Raw genomic sequence first — 22,081 nt, forward strand, 5'->3', positions numbered from 1 at the left:
ACTACGAATAGTGGGGTGATACAGAAGGTAAAGTGGCTAGAGATGTGCCCGGTATGGCGAGGTGGAGAGTGAGGGATACTATACACATAGACAGTGGTCAGACATTTAGCCGTGTGACGGCAGAAACAGTATGACTGCAGGAGCGGTTTATGATGGCTAGCAGGGATTGCAGTCAGTAGGTCAGGGAGCATGTTATCAGGCGGAGTACAGAGGGGTTTGTTTAGGGAATGCGGTATGCCTCCCTGAAGAGGTGCGTTTTTAGAGCAGGCCTGAAGTTGGTAGTATGTTCCAGAAGACCGGTGCTGCTCTGGAGAAGTCTTGGAGGCGGGAATGAGAAGTTCAAATTAAAGGGGCGCTCAGTCTGGTTTCGTTAGCAGAGCGGAGAGCCCGGGCTGGTTGATGCATTGAGATGAGGGAGGCGATATAGGGGGGCGCTGCGCTGTGGAGGGCTTTGTGGATGAAGGTAGCGAGTTTAAATTGAATTCTGTATTTAACGGGCAGCCAGTGCAGTGACCGGCACAGGGCAGAGGCGTCCGAGTAGCGGCTGGACAGGAAGATGACCCTGGCTGCCGCATTCAGGATGGATTGGGGAGGGTAGAGTCTGGTGCAGGGGAGGCCGATCAGCAATGAGTTGCAATAATCGAGCCGGGAGTGGATAAGGGCAACAGTAAGCGTTTTTAACGTGTCTACAGTGAGAAAAGAGCGGATTCTTGCGATGTTCTTGAGGTGCAGCTGACATGTTCGGGCCAGAGATTGGATGTAGGGGGTAAAAGAGAGATCAGAATCAAATATGACTCCAAGGCAGCGGGCATGTTGTCTAGGAGTTATGGTGGCGCCACACACTGAGATGGAGATGTCAGGAGGAGGTCGGTTAGTGGAGGGTGGAAATACCAGTAAGTCAGTTTTAGAGAGGTTTAGTTTTAGGTAGAGAGAGGACATGGTGTTAGAGACAGCAGACAGACAGTTAGTGATGTTTTGGAGTAAAGGTGCAGAGATGTCACGGGAAGAGGTGTATAGCTGGGTGTCATCTGCATACAGGTTGTATTGAAGGCCAAATCTCCTGATGGTTTGTCCAATAGGGGCTGTGTAGATAGAGAAAAGAAGGGGGCCGAGGATAGAGCCCTGGGGGACCCCAACAGCAAGGGGAAGAGGAGGGGAGGTAGAGCCAGCAAAGGAGACACTGAAAGAGCGGTCAGATAGGTAGGAGGAGAACCAGAAGAGAGCAATGTCCGTTAGGCCAATGGAGCGAAGCATACTGAGGGGGAGTTTGTGGTAAACAGTGTCAAATGCTGTGGAGAGGTCGAGGAGGATCAGTAGCGAGTAATTGCCCCTCGATTTGGCTGTCAGTAGGTCATTGGATACCCTTGTAAGGGCAGTTTCTGTCGAGTGTTGAGGTCGAAAGCCAGACTGTAGGGGGTCTAGGAGGGAGTGCTCTGATAGGTAGCTTACAAGGCGGGAGTAAACCAGGCGTTCTAGTAGTTTGGAGGTAAAGGGGAGGTTTGAGATGGGTCGGTAGTTGGCAGCATCAGTCGCATTCAGAGTCGGCTTCTTTAGCAGTGGGGATATGATGGCGTGTTTGAAAGAAGAGGGAAAGATGCCAGAGGTCAGAGAGAGGTTGAATATAGTGGTGAGATGTGAGATGACCACTGGGGAGAAGGAACGGAGGAGGTGTGAGGGGAGGGGGTCGCTAGCGCAGGTGGTGGGGCAAGCAGAGAAGAGCAATTTGGAGACTTCTTCCTCTGTCACTGGTCTGAGTACAGACAGTGAGCAGGAGCTAGATGCCGTGCTGATGAGACTACGGTCAGGGCTAGTCTGGGATTGGGAAGTTATTTCCTGACAGATGTCATCAATTTTCTTTTTGAAGTAAGCAGCCAGCTCTTCAGCACTGAGATCCGTCACCGGGGGCTGCGGTTTAGGGCTGAGAAGGGAGTGAAAAGTATCAAAGAGCCGTTTAGGGTTGTGCGATAGTGAGGAGACTAGAGAGGTGAAATAGACTTGTTTGGCATGGTGGAGGGCAAGGTTGTAGGTTCTGAGCATGAATTTGTAGTGGAGGAAGTCTGCGGACGTTTGCGATTTCCTCCACAGCCGTAGAGCACCGCCGGATGAAGCGCGTTTGAGGCGTGAGCCAGGGTTGCCGCGGTCTACATCGGATGGCTCGGGTCCTGGGGGGCGCCGCTTCATCCAGGGCATGTTTGAGAGCGGTGTTGTAGTGAGCGGCAGCCAGGTTGGGGCAGGTGAGGAGAGAGATGGGGGACAGAGAGGACTGTAGGGATTCAGCAAAGTTCTGGGTGTGAATGGCCTTAAGGTTCCTGTAGGTACTGTAGGTAGGTGGGTTAGGAGAGATGTTAGGGAGCGTGACAGAGAAAGAGAGGAGGTTATGATCCGAGAGCGGGAGAGGGGAGTTAGTGAAGTTGGAAGCAGAGCAGAGACGGAGGAAGACCAGATCCAGAGTATTGCCATTCCTGTGAGTGGGAGAGGCTGTGAGTTGAGAGAGACCAAGGAAGGAGGTGAGTGATAGAATCTGAGAGGCAGATGGAGAGATGGGGTCATTAGTGGGGATGTTAAAATCACCTAAGATGAGGGTTGGAATTTCACAGGATAGGAAGTGGGGGAGCCAGGCAGCAAAGTGGTCCAAAAACAGGCGAGCAGCACCTGGGGGTGAGAAGAGTTTCAGTACATTACAGCAAGTAACGACAAGTACAATAAACATGGCTAAATGGGTGACCGACTGATACAGAGGAAGACAGGACCCTGCCCGCAAGGGCTTACAATCTACTAGGGAAGGAGACAGTAGTGGAGGGTAACAGCTGCTTATATGGTAATGCATACGATGTACCAACCTGCCATAGGTGGCCATGTTGCCGCTCACATGACTTCCGTGAACTATGTATGCAAAATAAATCGAAATATATTTTCTATCTTCGCACGTATCATGTGCGCCTTTATGCCAAGATAGTACATGGCTTTGATCAATATGCAGCCAGTATGCAATGCTGCACACGTATTTGTCTTGTAGTCTGCATGCTGCTAGAATACGCTCGTCTGTAGGGCTAGAAAAAAATCGTGGCATGTTGTATCTCTTCGTGTTCCTCGAAACGCATCGCCCATTGACTTCAATGGGACATTTAGTGCATTTCATGGTTCTTGCATGCAGTGTGATGTAAATACGAGTGCGATGCGAGGTTTCTTCCGATCCTCTATGAAACGCATGCGAGAGGATCGGAACTTCACAAATATGGTGCGATGTGAAGAACTCGCATCAACAGGTAAATCGCACATTCACAAGCGCGATATCGGGCTGTGTGCGGATAGCCTTAGAGTAGTATATCTCACATGTCCACATTGTGAATATGTCAGTCACATAACAAGCTCCAACTTTATAAGGGCAGCGTCACACGAGCGAATACGCAAATACGCTTACCGCAGTGCAGACTATTTGCGCATAAACGAGGTTTGAAGAGGACCATAATCAGGGTGTTGCGTGCGCATCTCTGCGCATATTACTTTGCACGCACAGGGACACGTCACGTAACGGCGTAACTTTACATGGAATTAAATGGCTATTTAAGCATAATAAGGGCAGATGTCTTCTTTTTCCTGCGTTTCGCGCAGCGTTTCACGCTTTCCCTTGCATATTTTTGCCCCTCCAATAAACTTCTAAGGAATTTTTGTGGCGCAAAACGTAGAAAAGTAGAGAAGGTCCTATTTTGTTCCGTGCACATAAAATGCACGCGCAAAACGCGCTTATGAGAATGAAGCCATTGGAATTAATGGGTTCTACTCTCTGTGTTTACCGCACGCAAATTCTACGTGCGCAAATACCCGCACAGACACGGCCGTGTGGCGCTGCCCTGACTGTCTGCAGCTATCTCAGAGAATGGCGCACTGTTCAAGCCTCTTGGATGGATTACAGAACCGTGATGTCTTTTCCGTAAGCCGCAGATGGAACATGCTGTTCTTTGTTCCACCTGACTTCTCCAAATGAGTTCTTTCAAAGGCATTTAACCCCTTAAGGACACGGTCTATTTTGGGCTTAAGCATGTGACAACTTTTTGAGGATCTCCATCTCTACTTTTCAAAAGGCATAACTTTTTTATTTTTCTGTCAACGTGGCCTTGTTTTTTTTTTTAAATGCTAACCCCCCCCCCCCCTCCATTTTTTAGGCATCACTGCATTCATGACTTCCAGAACTTTCTCATTTTTTCCTCTCTGGAGCTAGTTTTTTACGTGACGAGCTGTAGTTTTTATTAGCACCATTTTGGGGTAAATATAGCTTTTCTGATAACATTTATTGTGTTTTTTGGAAGGCAAAATGAACAAGATAAGCATTTTAGCTTGTTTTTTAGTTGACGTAGGCTGAATGCACATGGCCGGGTCGGACTTCGCATGCGGGATCCCGGCAGACCCCTGTATACCTCTCCAGATTCTTCAACAATTTGTACTATGAATAAAGCATTATAGTTGGGGCCCCTGTTACAGATTTTGCATTGGGGCCCAGGAACCCCAAGTTACACCTCTGAGTGACAGGTTTGTCAGGAGAGGATATCCTGTGGAGCTGGTCCATGATCTATGTGTGAAGGCATGCATGGTCAAGCGGGAGACACTCTTGGAGGTTAAGAAGAGGGATAACGGTCTTGTTCGCATCCTCCTTTGTCTCTATGTTTCGCCCCTTGAGTGGGAAAATATCGCAGATTTTGAGAAAACACTGGCATATCCTGGCAGATTGTTGTCCCGAAGTCAAAGAATTCCAGATGCCTCCGATCATGTCATACCGCAGGGGACCGAATCTGAAGGATATGCTAGTCCATACTGCGTGGGCAGTGAACAATGTACAGCCTAAACAACGGACATTCCTACCCATGTAGAAGGGTAACTTCCCTTGCTTATCCTGCTCTTGCTGCCGGAATTTGGTCAAGGGTGATAAATTTTCCCATCCGCTAACTATGGTGAGACGTATCCTATAAAGCAGGGGTCCCCAACCACCGGTCCGCGGACCGGGGCCGGGCCGTTAGGTTTTAGCGCCGGTCCGCGGCACCGCCGGGAACTTTTGTTCTAAAAACAAGGCCCGCGGGCCGAATCTGGGGAGGGCTGCTTATTACTGGGGGGGCTCGTTATTACTGTGGAGGGGGCTGGTTATTACTGTGGAGAGGGCTGCTTATTACTGGGGGGGTGGCTGCTTATTACTGGGGGGGCTGCCTATTACTGGGGTGGGTGGGGGGGCTGCTTATTACTGGGGGGAGGGCTGCTTATTACTGGGGGGGTGGCTGCTTATTCCTGGGGGGGGGATGCTGGTTATTACTGTGGAGGGGGCGTGTTATTACTTAGGGGTGGCTGCTTATTACTGGGGGGGGCTGCCTATTTCTTGGGGGGAGCTGCCTATTTCTGGGAGGGGCTGCCTATTACTGGGGGGGGCTGCCTATTACTGGGGGGGCTGCGTATTAGTGGGGGGCTGCTTATTACTGGGGGTGCTGCTTACTACTGGGGGGGGGCTGCTTACTACTGGGGGGGCTGCTTACTACTGGGGGGGCTGCTTATTACTGGGGGGGCTGCTAATTACTGGGGGGGCTGATTATTACTGTGGAGGGGGCTGGTTATTACTGGGGGGAGGCTGCTTATTTCGGTGGGAGCTGCTTATTACTGGGGGGAGATAAATTACATGCTGCCCTATGTGTGTGCGGGGGGGGAGATAAATTTTTGCTGCCCTATGTGTGTGCTGGGGGGGGAGATAAATTATATGCTGCCCTATGTGTGTGCTGGGGGGGAGATAAATTATATGCTGCCCTATGTGTGTGCTGGGGGGAGGGCAGGTGGGGGGGGTAGATTATATACTGCCCTATGTGTGTGCTGCCAGGCGGGGGGGGGGGGATATATTATACTGCCCTATGTGTGTGCTGCCAGGACATTCTAAATGGCATAATTAAATAAGTATGCACTAAACTCCAACCCCCTTCATAACCCCGCCCCATATAACGAAAGCCCCTCCCATGTCCCACCCCACCCTGCCGGGCCTTGTAAAAATGGTCTTGTTTGAAGCCGGTCCCTGGTGCCAAAAAGGTTGGGGACCACTGCTATGAAGGACAGATTTACATGTGCTTCGTCCTATGTAGTTTATACCATCATCTGTCCGTGCAGCCTCCTGTATGTAGGCGAGACCACCAGAGATGAGTGAGCATACTCGCTAAGGCACATTACTCGAGTGAGTATTGCCTTATGTGAGTACCTGCCTGCTCATCTCTAAAGATTCGGGTGCCAGCGGGATAGAGCGGTGAGTTGCGGGAGTGAGCAGTGGGGAGCAGAGGAAAGAGAGGAAGAGAGAGATCTCCCCCCCCCCCCATTCCTCCCCGCTCTCCCCCGCCGTTCCCCGCCGGCACCCGGATCTTTAGAGACGAGCGGGCAGGTACTCGCATAAGGCACTACTCGCTCGAGTAGTTTGCCTTAGCGAGTACGCTCACTCATCTCTAGAGACCACCATGGAGGTCTGCAATAGAATCAATGGTCATAAAAGTAGCATCAGGACCAAAAAAAACTGAACTGGCGGACGCCAAACACTTTGTGGAAAGAGGACACACAGTGAGTCAGCTTCGCTACCGAGTTATTGATCATGTGGTGATAGAGAAAAACAACTGAAGATCAAGGAGCGCAGATGGATCTACACGTTGGACATGCTCCCACCACGAGGGTTAAACTTGGATTATAATCCTTTACCCTTGTATTGGGGAAGTTGAATTCAAATCAAAGCATCATTAAGGCAGATAGAATCTATACACAATCACATATGGGGCACTGCGCTGTAAAGAAAGGTCTCTGCCAAGATGGCGTCCTCCTGTGCTGATGTTGGTCTCCATTGTGTGGCCTCGCGAGATGGGGTGGAATTCTCCCGCATGCACGGTAGCCTTCAAGGAGCACTGGTATTACAGCGCGCTCCGTTGCCGGAGGGAGACGCCTCATGCTGCTAATGCTAGGTCTCCATTGGTCCGGAGATCCATGCGGTTCACCTGGGACACAGGTGAGGTTTTAATTTTGTCTGCTTGCACAGTGGTAAGCAGTTTGAGAAAGGCTGAGTGTTCAGCCGAAGTGTCATTATTGTCATGTGGAATTGGATTTACTAATAAAATGAAAACCATCCTTCAATGGACGCCATCCACATGGAGTCTGCGCAAAAATGGAGCATGCTGCGATTTTTCCTCCGCTCGCAGAAACTGCAATCAGTTTTTGCAAGCGTGCAGGAAAAAGCGTTTTCCGTAGCATGCTATAGACAGTATTTGCTGCAGATCCACGGTGCGGACGCCCGCTGCGGATTCCACAGCAAAAATCTATTAGTGTGCAGGAGGCCTTATAGTGTATCCTGTGCTTTGTATGCCTGCTGCCTATTTATGTCCAGTTACTTACTGTTCAGTTAGGGGTTATGTACGTTCATACAGGCAAGGTGATTTAGCTCGGACTCAACGCTTGCATCCATTGAATTCAATGGGGGCCGTCCGCATGGAATCCATGCTATAATAGAGAATGCAGCGATTTTCTTCCACTTGCGGAATACGCAATGACGAGTCGTTGCTCTACAGACCTGTATATAAAGGGTCAGGTATTGATTTGCAGGAATACTGCCATCCAATAGGTGGCGCTGCAGAGGTATCGTTCCATCTTCCTTATTTACATATATTACCCAGAGGAGCATGCATGGCCTTATAAGTCTCCTCACTCACCTTCTTGGTACTCTCCCTAAGGAGAGATGTTACCCCTCCCGAGCTACATTATTGTTCACAGAGCTCCAAATCCCCTGCTTGCTTTCACACAGTCCTAAAGTTGAATATTAGGACTTCAGCTATCTGCATACAAATAAAGGGCTCACTCACACGGGTATTTGTCTAAAGTATTCTGTACACAGCAAACAGACATGTACATATGTATTTGCTGTGTATGTTAACCCTTTCCATTCCACTGTCTGACATCTAAAGACATTCTGATTGAAGGCTGTACAGCTCCGATGTCGGAAGACGTCCAGCAGGGTAGTCTTACTGTATATTACTGGTCGCTCTGTTGTCCGGCGCCTCTCCAGCATGTCCCATACTGCAGTACTGGCTCTAGCTAGCAGATGGCGCCATTGTATAATGGCAGAAAGAGTCAGTAGCTTGAAGGCTTATTCACACAAGGTATATCAGCCGCGTTTTCATGGCCGGCCGATATACGCGACCATCTGATGCATTGGATTCCAATGCATCAGTTCAGATGGCCGATTTACGGGTGCGTAAAAACAATCAGCTCGAAAAGATATACAGTGCACATTCCGGACGGATTACGGCGGCCGGTTTCATAGATTCCTATGGGAGCTGCCGAAAAAGGGAGGTGGGAGGGGGATTAGCAGAGGCTCTGCTAAACTTTCTCTCCCTTTCCGCCCCTTGATGGCTGTTGGCAAAGGGACGGGGTGGGGTGGGAGATTAGCACACTACCTCCTACCCCCTCTTTTCGCCCCTTGTTGGCTGTCAGCAAAGGGGGAGGGGGGAGTTTAGGAGAGCTAAACTCTCTTCCCCTGCCCGACGGTATTCCAAGCTCGGTGTATACTCGTCGCACCCGAGCTGTATAAACGGGAGATGCAGCCGTGACTTGTTTACGCTGTTGAGGAATATGCCGCGCCTGAATTCTATATGACTGACTGTAGATTTTGATGCAGAATTGCCGGCATGATCCACTATTTTCAGTTCCAAACAAAGATCTGAGCATTGGCAGTGCGGATTTTGGGGATGAATATTCCTCAGCAGGGTATATTCCGCAACGCTGTTATGGAGTATTCCATCCTATATTAAAGGTCACTAATGGAATTGCCTGAAAAGGAGTAGTGTAAACATCCCAACAGGATCCTTTTAACCCCTTAGTGACCAGCATCAAAGTGTAAAAAAGTAAACAAAAAGTTAAAGATTCAGCTGCCCTCATGGATCGGATCCATGGGGGGCAGCTGAGATTACTCACCCCCAACCTCCGCGCTGTCCCCCGCTGACCCATCGCCGCTCTTCTGCGCATCCATGCCAGACGGATGATGTCACGCGCATGCGCAGAAGGCCGGGAGCCCCGGCAAATTTAAAATCTCCTGGCTCCCGGCTCCTGAAGGTAGCTGGAAACCAGGAGATGTCACCGGGGACTGAGGTGAGCGGTCCCCAGGGCGTATTTACATCTTTATCAGCACTTCGACCCTATTCACCAATCAGGTTGCTGGAATTGTGAGAGAGACAACCCAAACAACGGATAACAGTGATCATTTAAAGTAAAAAAAGAGTGTAAAAAAAAAAAAGATTTAAAAATTAAAAAAAGTTTAAAAAGCTTACATTTCATCTCCCCTCACGGATCATATCCGTGAGGGAGGATGAAAGTACGTACCTAAGGCCCCCGGATTCATACGCGGACCTTACCCCAGCTTCTGCACACGTGTCCGTTGCCAGAATGGTGGATGCATGCGCAAAAGCTGTGGATTGCCAGGATAACTTAAAATCTCCCCGCTCCTGGCTACAAAACTTAGCCGAGAGCCTGGAGATTTCACGGGGAGCCGCGGTGAGCGGTTCCTGGTCACGTGTTTGCCATTATCCAATGGATAATGGTGATCACGTAAAAGTAAAAAATAAATTGATGTTTCATCTTCCCTCACCAATGCGATTGGTGAGAGGAGATGAAACTTTTTACCGGAGGCCTCCGTATTTGAAACCCGACGCGATCCTCCGCCGTGAACCTTCCCGGATTCTGCACATGCGACCGCCGGCAAAATGCCGGACACATGCACAGGAGTCGGGGAGCCCAGGAAATTTAAAATCTCCTTGCTCCCAGCGACCGACGGTTGCCGAGAGCCTGGAGCAGTGACCTTGTTGAGCGGTCGCCGGTCACGTGATGAAAAAGTAGCGCTCTAACATAGGTCAGTCTCACATGACCGGATAGGAATTACGGATTCCGCATGCGTCTGATCCGTGGTAATATGCAGATCAATCGCATTGGATTACACAATTCGGCTCACATTAGCGGGTTGGAATTGCATAATTCACTCGCAGAAAAGAGAACGCAGCAGGTTCTATTTTACCGCGGATATCCGCAACATAGAGCCCATTGTGCTCCGTGGTCGCAGATATACCCGCAGCCCATACGCAACTACGTTGTATACGGGCTGCGGGTACCTGCGTCATCGCTAAGCGACGGTGCGGGAAATGCAAACAAAAAAAGGTGTACTGCGCATGACCGCCTGTGTGAGTACGCAGTTAAGCGCAGTGCATTACGCGGCCGTACGCAGGGTCACAGCCGGGATCCGCTGCAGGCCTCTACAAGCGGATTCCGCCTACGGCTGCGTGAGCCCGGCGTTATTCAGACCGCTACCTGTAATACGTAATTTACAAGAAGCCCCGGGAACGCTCACCTTCATGCAGTTCCAGGGGCAGCTTGTTGAGCGTCTTCTGTGCGAGACCGCCGCACCTCATCAAGCTTACGGAGACTCACGGAACGCCACTTTTTACACCCCATTCCTGCTGATCAAGAAATACCCCACAAAAAGCATGAGAGGAGGAGGGATACACTGTTTTATTGCCCCATGTACCCATCCCAACCATGCCAAAACGCCAAAAATTGGGGATGGGGGGGGATTATTTTTAGGGAGTTAATTTTTATTCTGTACAAGTCAGCAATGGGGCCTGGAGTTTATTCAGTTGTGCCCTGCAATCCAACGGGTGTTCCCCCCATTATAGGCCTAGCCATGGGTCTTGCAAGTAGATTAGGGCCACAATGGGAATATTTCTGTACACGGGACAAACGGGGGTATCCATTTTGGGGTGAATGTCTTCATTCCTATGTACACTGTACAAAAAAACATGTTTCAAATTGACAAAAAATGAAAATCGTAATTTTTTTCCTTCTGCTTCGCTTAGATTCATTTAAATACTGTGGGGTCAAAATACGCACTACACCCCTAGAGGAATTTGTTAAGGGGTCTAGTTTTCAAAACGGGGTCATTTGAGGGGGTTCCTTATCATTTTGGCCGCTCAATGGCTCTATAAGTGGGCAATGGGGCCTGGAATTTATTCAGTTGTACCCTGAAATCCAATGGGTGCTCCTTCCATTATAGGCCTTGCGATGTGTCCTGTAAGTAGATTAGGGTCACAATGGGTATGTTTCTGAACACGGGACAAACAGGGGGATACATTTTGGGGTGAAAGTCTTCATTTATATGTGTGCTGTATGGAAAAAACTGTTTTTAAATTGACACAATTGCCCAAAAAATGAAAATCGTAATTTTTTCCCACTGCTTTGCTTGGATTTATTCAAAAATTGTACGGTTAAAATACACAGTACACCCCTAGATAAATTCGTTAAGGGGTCTAGTTTACAAAATGGAGTCATTTGTGGGGGTTCTCTATAGTTTTGGCCACTCAAGAACTCTACAATTGTGCAATGGGGCCTAAAAGGCCTTCAAGGAAAATTTATGTTCTAAAAGCCAACGATTACTCCTTTCATTTTGGGCCCCGTTGTACATTCAGACATAAGATTAGGGCCACAATGGGTATGTCTCTGAACACGGGAGAAACAGGGGTATCCATTTTGGGGTGCAAGTCTTCCTTCATAGTGTGCTGTACAAAAAAAGCTGTTTTTAAAATGAAAAATTGCCAAAAAAACGTAAAACCCAATTTTTTCCTTTTGCTTTTGTGGGATCAAAATACGCAGTAGACCCCTAGATAAATTCGTTAAGGGGTCTAGTTTTCAAAATGGGGTCATTTGTGGGTGTTTTTTATGGTTTTGGCCGCTCAAGAGCTCTACAAGTGGGCAATAGGGCCTAAAACGCCTTCAAGCAAAATTTCTGTTCTGAAAGCCACAAACTACTCCTTTCATTTTGGGCCCCATTGTGCATCCAGATATAAGATTAGGGCCACGATGGGTATGTCTCTGAACACAGGACAAACAGGGGGATCCATTTTGGGGTGTCAATCCTCATTTTCATGCGCACTATAGGAAATAGTAAGTCTTTAAAATGACATATTTGCAAAAATATGAAATTTTACTTTTTGTCCTCTAAATTGAATTCCTGAAAAAAAAAACTGTGGGGTCAAAATACTCATGACACCCCTCAGTGAATACATTAAGGGGTGTAGTTTTTAAAATAGGTTCATTTGTGGGGGTATCTATCATTCTGACACGCATGCGCCTTTGCAATCTTGGCTTGGTATAGGAAAACAAAGTGTGCCTCAAAATGCTGAAAAGTAATGTTAAATTTGTATGTCTCCTAAATGGTTAAAAAAAAAAAACACAAAGTTTTTCAAATGTGCGTCCAGAATAAAGTAAGCTGATGGAAACATATATCTTAGCAAAAATGTGTACAGCATGTTTGCACATATTTGATATATTACAATTGAAAATGTGAAAAAATGACAATTCTTTCAAAATTTTCCCAATATTGGCACTTTTAATAAATATACACAAATTATATCGTTCTATTTTTACTACCTAAATGAAGTACAACATGTGGCGAAAAAACAATGTCAGAATCACTTGGATATGCAAAACCTTTACGGAGTTATTCTATGTTAAAGTGACATATCTCAGATTTCCAAAATTTGGCCTGGTCATTAAGGCACAAACAGGCTTGGTCACTAAGGGGTTAAGAGTCTGTTCCATGAAGGAAGCCCATTTCCATGTGTAATATTAGAGCATATAGAAATTATTGAAGAGGTCCCAAGTTTGGAACTGCCCTCTCTGCAGACACTAACAAAAGGTAGCTCTTGCTGCAGACCGATCTGCAGTTCCTGAAGAGTCCCTGAAGCTGGACCCAAAGTGGCTCTACTGTACATATATGGATGTGTAGGACTTATAGGTGATCTTAAAAGATCCATGGTCACATAAACTCAGATGTACTTCATTTAATAACATAGAAGACTGGAGGTGTAATGTCAACATCAAAGGGTGTCACAATTAGTCAACTCCAAGAACATTCCAGACGGTGTTTGAAGATTCCTGACATTATTTCTTAAGACAGGTGACCAAGAAATGATGTCTAAAAGGTCATTTATGTGCAAAATATAAGCAGAAGCAATATGCAATGTCGTAAAGCAATACAGATGTTACACTGTAAATGGCATCGGCATCTATAATAATACTCCAGGTGACTCTTGTTGGCTTCACCCGTCTAATATTGAATACAATTAACTAATTAATTTGATTTACTTACAATACTTCCAAAAATGTATTGAAGGACAACGAATAAAGCCTCATTACAGCAGAAATGTCAAGGTAGGACAACTATTGCACTGGGCTACATACATAATGCATAGACCCTCCATGGTTTGTGATGCCTTGGATTGACATACACTGAACGGACACTTTATTAGAGACACCTTCCCCTTTCATGATTGGAGCTTCCCTGTATGGAAATTAGACATGTGACTCCAGAGTTCAGCATAAAATCAAGTGGGAAGGTTTTTGGTGGATCCATTTTTCAGTGTGAATCCACATCAGAATGGGAAAATCCAGCAATTTGACCGACTTCTAATGAGGCTTGGCTATCGGCGATAGCAAACACTACCAACATTGTATGGCTTTTTTGGTGCAGTGGTGTGGAAAATATATACCAAGAATGGTGTGATCCAGCAAAAACATCCAGCGAAAGGGAATCCTGTGGACCTAAACAACTCATCAACAAAAGGGGTCAGAGGAGAATGTCAAGAATCGTTTCGATGAGCAGGAAGTGCACAGTCTAGCAGATTGCAGCTGAATACAATGCTGGTGCTCCAACTAATGTGTCCGAATGCATAATTCATCATTTTTTAGCACGGATGGACTATAACAACAGGCAACCAGTTCAAGTGCCATTTCTGTTTAAGAGAAACAAAAAGGCAAGACTCTAGTGAGCAGAAGGCCACACAAATTGGATCATCGGGCAGTGGAAAAACATCGCCTAGTCAGATTAATCCAGATTTTTGTTGCACCATGCTGATGGGAGGTTTGCATGGCCAATATTCCTATGGAGCAATTTCAACAACTAGTGGAATCTATGCTATGACAAACTGTTGCAGTTCTGAAGACCAAAGAAGTTCCAACACACTACCAGATGGAGGTCTCTAAAATAGTGGCCATTCAGTGTATATGTCTGTTACTTACTTTAGTCTGTCTAAGATTCTTGGTCTCTATTCGCACTGCAGCTATGTAACAGCCTGTCGAGATTCTAGTGCAAGTTGGCAAGACCTTTGCTGTCGCCAAAAGCACCTGGACCCTTGTGGAGACTTGAGAGACCCATTTATAAGTCAATGGTATTCATCACGATATGTTGGAATCACTTTGATAACAGATCTTTCATACAAGACCCTTTTAACCCTATCCAATCCACTGTCTGACCTCTGAAGACATTATGATTTAAGGCTGTACAGCTCCGATGTTGGAAGACGTCCGTCGGGGTTCTCTTACTGTATATTCCCAGCTTCTCTGCTGTCGGAGCCTATCCAACGTGTCACCTCATGCAGTACTGGTTTTAGCCAGCATATAGCGCCGTTGTATAACGACAGAAAAAGAGGAAGCCCCCTACGAAAACCAGGATACAAATTGGATTGGAAAGGGTTAAGAATAGAAGCCAAGACAGAAGTGTGAACAAAGCATTCATGGGGTTCTCAAGTTAAGAAAAAACATTTTCATATGCCCTATTAAGGAATTTTCAAGCATTAATAGAAGGGAGTCCTAAGTTCAAGAGTCTCATCTCTTAGCCACTGTCAAGAATGACTACAAAATTGGGGGTCTTTTCTACTATTCTGCTTTTCTGCATCTTGGAGTATGTAAAATTCTGTAAATCATTGTATGGATGGATTTGATTCGGAGATTTATAGATTCATGATATATAAATGTCAGATGAAATTTTGAGTGAACCACTTGAGCGACCATTATGTGAGTCTCTGGTAGATATTAGGAACCTCAGAAAGAGTCTATCCCATTTTCTCAGTCATTGGGAAATCTTCAAACCTCAGAAAGCCCACAGTTGGAGTTTCACTATCTGTTGGGCCGAGGGAGTTTTAAATGGGTCTTCAGGGCAAGGACATTATCAACTTCTTCTGCAGGCTGCAGACTATGCCACTGGGCTATTGGTCTTCGTGGGTGTGCAAGCATGTCTGACCAGTGTCTTAAAGCATTTCCTGAAGATCGACAGCCAAGAAATATCTTCCCAATCTGTTCATTCTTATTGACTTTATCATAGTCCCACACAGAGATGATAAGATCCACATTCTAAAGGAAAGACAAGAATTAGAGTTAAACATGGGGCCTACTAATTCTCCCCGATTGGAAAATGTTTTAAGACTCTGACATAGTCATAATGATTTACTCTACTTTGGCTAATAAATGCTAAAATAATTAAGAATTAAACATTAATTTGAAATCAGACCTTCATTTGCTCCAGAGTTACATCAAAGGTAAATTCTTCATTGAAGTAGGGGTTCAGTGTGTTCTTCTTCACTCCTGTTTTCTTACGCTTCCACTTCTTCTTATTCAGGGCAAGCTGCACCTTCACGTATGGATCTGTAAGGATAAAGTGCTAATAGTTTACTGTAACTATTTCTTTAAAAAAAAAACAAGATCATTAGGATCTTGTACTTATACTTAGTGTAAAGACTGTGGATGTGGAACCACTGTGTCAACCCACCGGGTAGGCGAAGGTCTGATCCAGCATGGCTGACAGCTAACCCCAGTGTTGGAGGTAAGATACCAGATGAACATCCCCGTATACGGATAAAAACTAGGGAAGATATCTTGCCCTGAGCTGATAACCAGGAGAAACCCCTGCCTATAAGCGGAGCACTCGTCCCGATAAGGATGACCCAATGGTCCTACTCTAGGCGCTGACTTACCCTGGCGAGCCAGAACACCTATAGCACAAAGATAGAACAACACTGGAGAGTACAGAAACAAAGGAAGAACAAGTGGGCAAGGATAAACAGAGAAGCGGACAACTGGAATAACAGATCACGGAGTACGCGAACAAAGAACACAGAACATAAGCAGACAGCAAGGTAGCTGCTGAAGCAGTGGCTGGACATGAAGTGATAGGAACAAACTCTCAACAACACTGCAGCAAGGTCTGAAAGGCCCAGGGCAGCTATATAGGACAGTGATTAGAAAAAGAGCATCAGCTGAACAGGAGACCAGAAGCTAGAAGCCCTAGGAGAGCTGAAAGAGAGTGAATATAAGCTTAGGGAACAGAGAGAATGAGAGGACGCCCATATTTGCCAGACACAGAAGCAGAAGATTGTGTCGGAACTCTGTGCCTAACACTTAGTATCGAATCTCTCCATTTTTAGCTTTTAGGTACTTCCCCCTAACAGGAAAATGGGTCGAGAGACAAATTGTGTGACAATTCGCACTTAGCATACCCAGAAGGACTTTGAGTGATTGGTTACTTCTCCGATCAAGAAAGAGAATTTTGGCTGCAACACAGGAAGAAAAGGGAGAGAGAGTGCAGTAGTTCAGACATAGGGAAGGATCTGCATTCTGGGAGAGCAGCTCAAGGAACCCCTGCAGCAGAGAGAGAGATGGTAGTGTGGGATATTTGCAGTTTGCAGAGCTCAGAGGACTTCCAAAGTCAGGGAAACACTGCCATGTGGACAAAGAGAAAAGACCCACACAGACCAATATTGTCTCTGCAAGTGCTTAGGGATCAACTACAGTGGAACAGCTGCTGCAAAGGAGGGAAAGCCAGAAGTCTGTGGAACCGTTTGCTCCTTTTACTCCATTGTGAAAGATAACACCAGGAATCTTCAGGAGCATCCACTTTGGAAATTAAACACACAGAAGTGCACAGACAGAGCAACCATACTGGACTTGGAGTACTGGACTTGGTAACGTAAGTGAGGGAGACCTCATAAAACAAACAGTGTGTACACTTCAAGTAACTATATATAGACTTAGCAGGCATGCTGATAGAGATCCAGGGCTTATACTTTGCCTTTGGGATTAAGTATCTGGCTGAGTAATAGGACTATGTTTACTAGCCAGAACTAGCCTGGGACAATGGGACAATTTTGCCACATAGCCACATTACCTGAAAGTCCATTATCGTCCATTTTCTTAAGCTTCTTTGCCTCTAGAATGACGACGATTAGCTTTGAAGTCACAGGGATGTATTTCAGTGAGATGCAGATTTCTCCAAGTCGTTCGGTCTGTGAAGACATATGAGTAAAAAAAGAGGAAGATGTTTAGCAGTCATATAGTTTGAAGCTCCCAAGTCAGGGTGAACAAGCCATACTGCCGGGGATTAAGTATACCAAAGGCCCCGGGCTGTTTGCACAACTTGCTCCTCCCGCAATCATTTTTTTCCATAACTTGGACAATCCCTTTAACCCTTTCCAATCCATTGTCTGACGTCTTCCTACATTCTGATTGAAGCTTGTACAGCTCCAATGTCACAAGACGGCCGACAGGGTATTCTTACCGTCTATTGCCAGCCACTCCGCTGTTAGAGCCTCTCTGGGGCACACACACTGGCTTTAGCCAGCAGATGGCACCATTGTACAACAGCAAAAAGAGAAAGCCTTTTAGGAAACCCTGAATCCAAAATTGGATTGGAAAGGGTTAATGGTATTAATGTTATAGTTAGTATTGAGGTCACTCACATTATTTCAGATTTCTAGGGGCCAGAACAGGAAACCTGCCAAGACTTAAAGGGGTTTTAGGAATGAGATAAAATAACATACTATGCAGTGCGCACTAGTTAGATGGCAAATTTTAGGCTGGCAGGTAGGTACACAGTACTGGTCCATCTCCTCTCCCTATATTGTTTGTGCGCTCATACCGGGCGTCAATAACCCTGAACATCCTGGAGCACTGACGCATGCTTCATCTAATTTATTTATTTCTAGACACGTCTTAACGCCCCTTATGCAATGTCACAGTAGGATCGCCCACTTTCATTCAGTGAGCACGCAATACGTGCGTTCCATGAGATGACCCGCAGTGATAGAAAAGATGTGCCCACGTGATGACATCGCCATGCAATGTCATCGCAAAAATGCCCCTTCCCCTCCGTAGTGAGCGGAAGACGCTCAGAAGCGATCCATGTGAACTTGTACAGGATGGGAGTAGGTAAACTACCTGTTAGGTTGTGAATCTGGGACCTATTGTTCTACAGGCTTCCTGGTGCACATCTTCACAGGTGAGGGGTTAATTGAGCTGGCTGGGTGTGGTTGCTCAGGTCAGCCAATCCCCGGGGTCTGGGTGTAGATATATACTCCAGCCCCTCTGCAAGAGGAAGCAGTTTCTCCTTAGGGCTTCTGTGTTCATCATATCCCCCTTTTTCAAAGTAAGTCTCCGCTGTTTACCTTGAAACTTTACTTTTTGTTTTTGGTAAAGTGTCAGGTTGAGCGCAGGTTTTGTTGTAATTTTCAATTTTTCCTTGTTTCATGCTTTGGGGAGCCACTCTTTTCTAAGAGCCTCCCCATAATCCTTGAAGCTCTCCTCTCCAAGGGTGGATGCCACCAGCATAGGAAGGAGCAATCCAGGATTTGCTCCCAGGACCACAGGTGAGGCACCTGGATCCTCAGCTTGAGCTCAGGTGTCAAGACCAGGTGAGTCCACTATCAAACTATTATCATTCCGAGGCACTATCCTATCTTTTAAAGAATTTCAGACCATCATAAAGGCTTTTTCCAGCCATCACTAATCTCTGCAGACTCTTTCCATCCTACTGCTACCCCCAATTCCCTTTTTAGTGCCTCATCATTGTAATAGTGCCCCCATTTGTACCTTAACAGTACTAGTGCCCCTTTTGTGCCACACATTTACATGTGCAACTGGCATTTGGCATGTAATGTCTTTTGTATCTCTGCATTTATAGTGTCTCTTTTCTCTTTTGTGGCAGCCTACTGTTCCTCCGGCCATAGTGGCCTTGGTGAATTTGCAGGTTTGTAGCCATATTACCATGCCACTAATGTTACATTCACAGAATTGACACTTTATTAACATCATCCCACCCATCTAGTACTAAATTCGCACAATCCAACAATATTTTGAACCATTGGACCTACTGCTCAAACGTACAACCACAGCTAAAAAACATTCCCTGCACCATTACTCCATCTCCACCAGCCTGAACTGTTGACACATGACAAGAAGGGTTCATCAATTCATGCTGCTTGCACCAAGTTCTGATTCATCAGTATGGTGCACCAGGAATCTGGATTTATCTGACTGGTAGATGTTTTTCCACTGCTCAGTGATCTAATTTTTATGCTTTTTTTACCTCCCATACCAGGGTTGCGCGTCGATTTCCATACAGGGGAGCTCCAATCGTGAAAGGGAAGGTGTCTCTAATACAGTGATCGTTCAGTGTATATTTGGTAGTAATATTACACTTGACAATATTGGCATATCTGCTTCTTACCTCCATGGTTGATTTAGCACTCAGCTCCTTCCACTCCTCAATGACATGATTTAGATCCATGTTCCGCAATGGCAGCCTCACCTCACCGATGACATCATGCTTCGAGAAACGATTAAAGTCAAAGACCTGCATCACAACGTCTGTCTCTTCCAGTTCTGTCTGTAGGAGCTGGAGTATAGATCACATGATCAGTGTGGTCCACAAATGCGTACTTAGTAGACAAACACAGTGTATATCAAGGATAGCCCAGATATTATCTCAATAAAGTAATAATGAGGAGAAATCCACTAGAAGACAACTGAGAGCCCAAGTGGCCAATTTGCTCCAGTGGTCAATGATTGTCAATACTGAACTCTATGGTGATAGCAATAACAACTTGAAGCTTCACGTTACACCTCTGAACCACATTCAGAGCTCATCTCTACAGCACAGGAAGTATCAGACAATTTTTAGGCTTAGTGGTCATTGTGGAAACTGCAGGATTTCAAGATCTTGGACTTGGGCATTTTAGTTAACTGGAAGCTTAACTAGGTCAACCAATATCAGGCAGCTGCTGCCAAGGCAAATGGGATCATGGGGTGCATCAAAAGAGGTCTAGGTCTATATATTCAATATATTTTTAGTGGAATATATTTTTTAGGGTATAAAACGTTAGTAATTGTGTATACAAAGTAGAATGCAATAAAAAAAAAAGTACAACATTTCAAAAAAATGGAAATGAGGAAACAAGAAAAATATTCCACAATGGGAATTTTTGTAACCTTGTTCCCTCTTTTGGGAGCAGTTCTCCCTTCTGGCAAAGGGAACTATAAGAAAGAAAGGACCTGTCCAGTGATGATGAGAACTGAGCTTTATGTATAAAGTATACCCTAGGGCAGTGGTGGCGAACCTATGGCGCGTGTGCATTATCACTGCTGGAGGACCACTGTGGGGGCATTATCACTGCTGGAGGACCACTGTGGGGGCATTATCACTGCTGGAGGACCACTGTGGGGGCATTATCACTGCTGGGGGACCACTGTGGGGGCATTATCACTGCTGGGGGACCACTGGGGGGGGCATCATTACTGCTGGGGGTCTGCTGGGGGGCATTATTACTGCTGGGGGACCAATGGGGGGGGGGCATTATTACTGCTCGGGGATCACTGGAGGGGGGGGCATTATTACTGCAGCGGGGGATCGCTGGGAGGGGCATTATTACTGGTGGGGGATCGCTGGGGGGGGCGTTATTACTGGTGGGGGATCGCGGGGGGCGTTATTACTGGTGGGGGATCGCGGGGGGGGCGTTATTACTGGTGGGGGATCGCTGGGGGGGCAGTATAATTGCTGGGGGGACTGCTGCGGGGGGCATTGTTACCGCTCAGGGGGAATTTGTACTGCTGGTGGACCGCTGGGGGGCATTATTACTACTGGGGGCTGTCACTACTATTACTGCTGGGGGGTGTCACTATTATTACTGCTGGGGGGGGTGTAACTATTATTACTGCTGGAGAGGTGTCACTATTATTACTGCTGGGGGCCGCTGGGGGCGTGTCACTATTATTACTGCCGGGGGGTGTCACTATTATTACTGCTAGGGGCCGCTGGGGGGTGTCACTATTATTACTGCTGGGGGGTGTCACTATTATTACTACTGGGGGCCGCTGGGGGGTGCCACTATTATTACTGCTGGGTGGTGTCACTAATATTATTGCTGGGGGGTGTCACTAATATAACTGCTGGGGGGCCGCTGGGGGGTGTCACTATTATTACTGCTGAGGGGCCGCTCTGGGGGGTGTCACTAATATTACTGTTGGGGGGCCGCTCTGGGGGGTGTCACTATTATTACTGCTGGGGGGGAATCACTAATATTACTGCTGGAGGGCCGCTCTGGGGGGTGTCACTATTATTACTGCTGGGGGACCGCTGTGGGGGTCACTATTATACTGGGGTGTCACTATTACTGCTGGGGGGAGGTCGCTATTATACTGGGGGCTGCTGTGGGATGTCACTATTATTGCTGGGGCGTCACTATTACCACTGTGAGGTGTCGCTATTATCGCTGTGGTATGTTTAAATGTGGCAGAAATTGGCAGGGTTGTTTCAAAATAGACAGGGTGCAGATTTTGACTGCTTTTTGGATGTTTAAAATGCTGCTGAATTTGCCACAGAATTTTCCGCTGAGGACTTTCTGCAGTATTTCCACATCCAAAATGCAGTCAGAATCTGCACACTGTCTATTTTGAAGCGGACCTGTCCTTTTGAGGGTGAGCACCCACTGGCGTTTTTTTACCTGCGTTTTGCGTTTTTCCTGCACAGGCATAGAGATAACATGTGTTCCTGTCCACTGGCGTTTTTTTTGCGTTGCGTTTGCGTTTTTAACATAGGAACTGTCAGTTGCATATGTGTCCTTATTTTTCTCCTAATGCACCCATGAAAGTCAATGGTAATTTATGGAAAAGCCGCGAAAACGCCGCGAAAAACACGCGGAAAAATCGCGGGAAACGCGGCGAAAACGCTGCGTTTTTTTCCCGCGGAAAACGCAAACGCCAGTGGGTGCTCGCCCTTAGAATGACGGGGGTAAAAGCGTACGTCGTGATAAGCCCCGCCCCCTGACATGTTGGCACTTTGCGATAAATAAGTGGGTTTTGGGTTGCAGTTTGGGCTCTCGGTCTCTAAAAGGTTCCATCACTGGTCTAGGGCAAATTACTACATATTTTGTATACAATATAT

General features: G+C 46.6%; 1 protein-coding gene across 3 annotated transcripts in view; it reads right to left on the reverse strand.

The window, feature by feature from the left end:
* Positions 1-12,860: 12,860 nt before the first annotated feature.
* The window catches only part of SYT8 (synaptotagmin 8), a 45,930-nt gene continuing 36,709 nt past the window's right edge, over positions 12,861-22,081 (reverse strand). For all 3 annotated transcript variants that reach the window (XM_066583108.1, XM_066583107.1, XM_066583109.1), the window contains 4 exons: positions 19,370-19,537; positions 17,033-17,150; positions 15,380-15,513; positions 12,861-15,222 (listed from right to left, as the gene is read on the reverse strand). In XM_066583108.1, coding sequence (XP_066439205.1) covers positions 14,989-15,222; positions 15,380-15,513; positions 17,033-17,150; positions 19,370-19,537 — 654 coding nt within the window. In that variant the 3' untranslated portion in view covers positions 12,861-14,988. The remainder of the gene's footprint in view (positions 15,223-15,379; positions 15,514-17,032; positions 17,151-19,369; positions 19,538-22,081) is intronic.

The sequence above is a fragment of the Eleutherodactylus coqui genome, chromosome 11, assembly GCF_035609145.1.
Source record: "Eleutherodactylus coqui strain aEleCoq1 chromosome 11, aEleCoq1.hap1, whole genome shotgun sequence".
NCBI classification, from domain to species: Eukaryota; Metazoa; Chordata; class Amphibia; order Anura; family Eleutherodactylidae; genus Eleutherodactylus; species Eleutherodactylus coqui.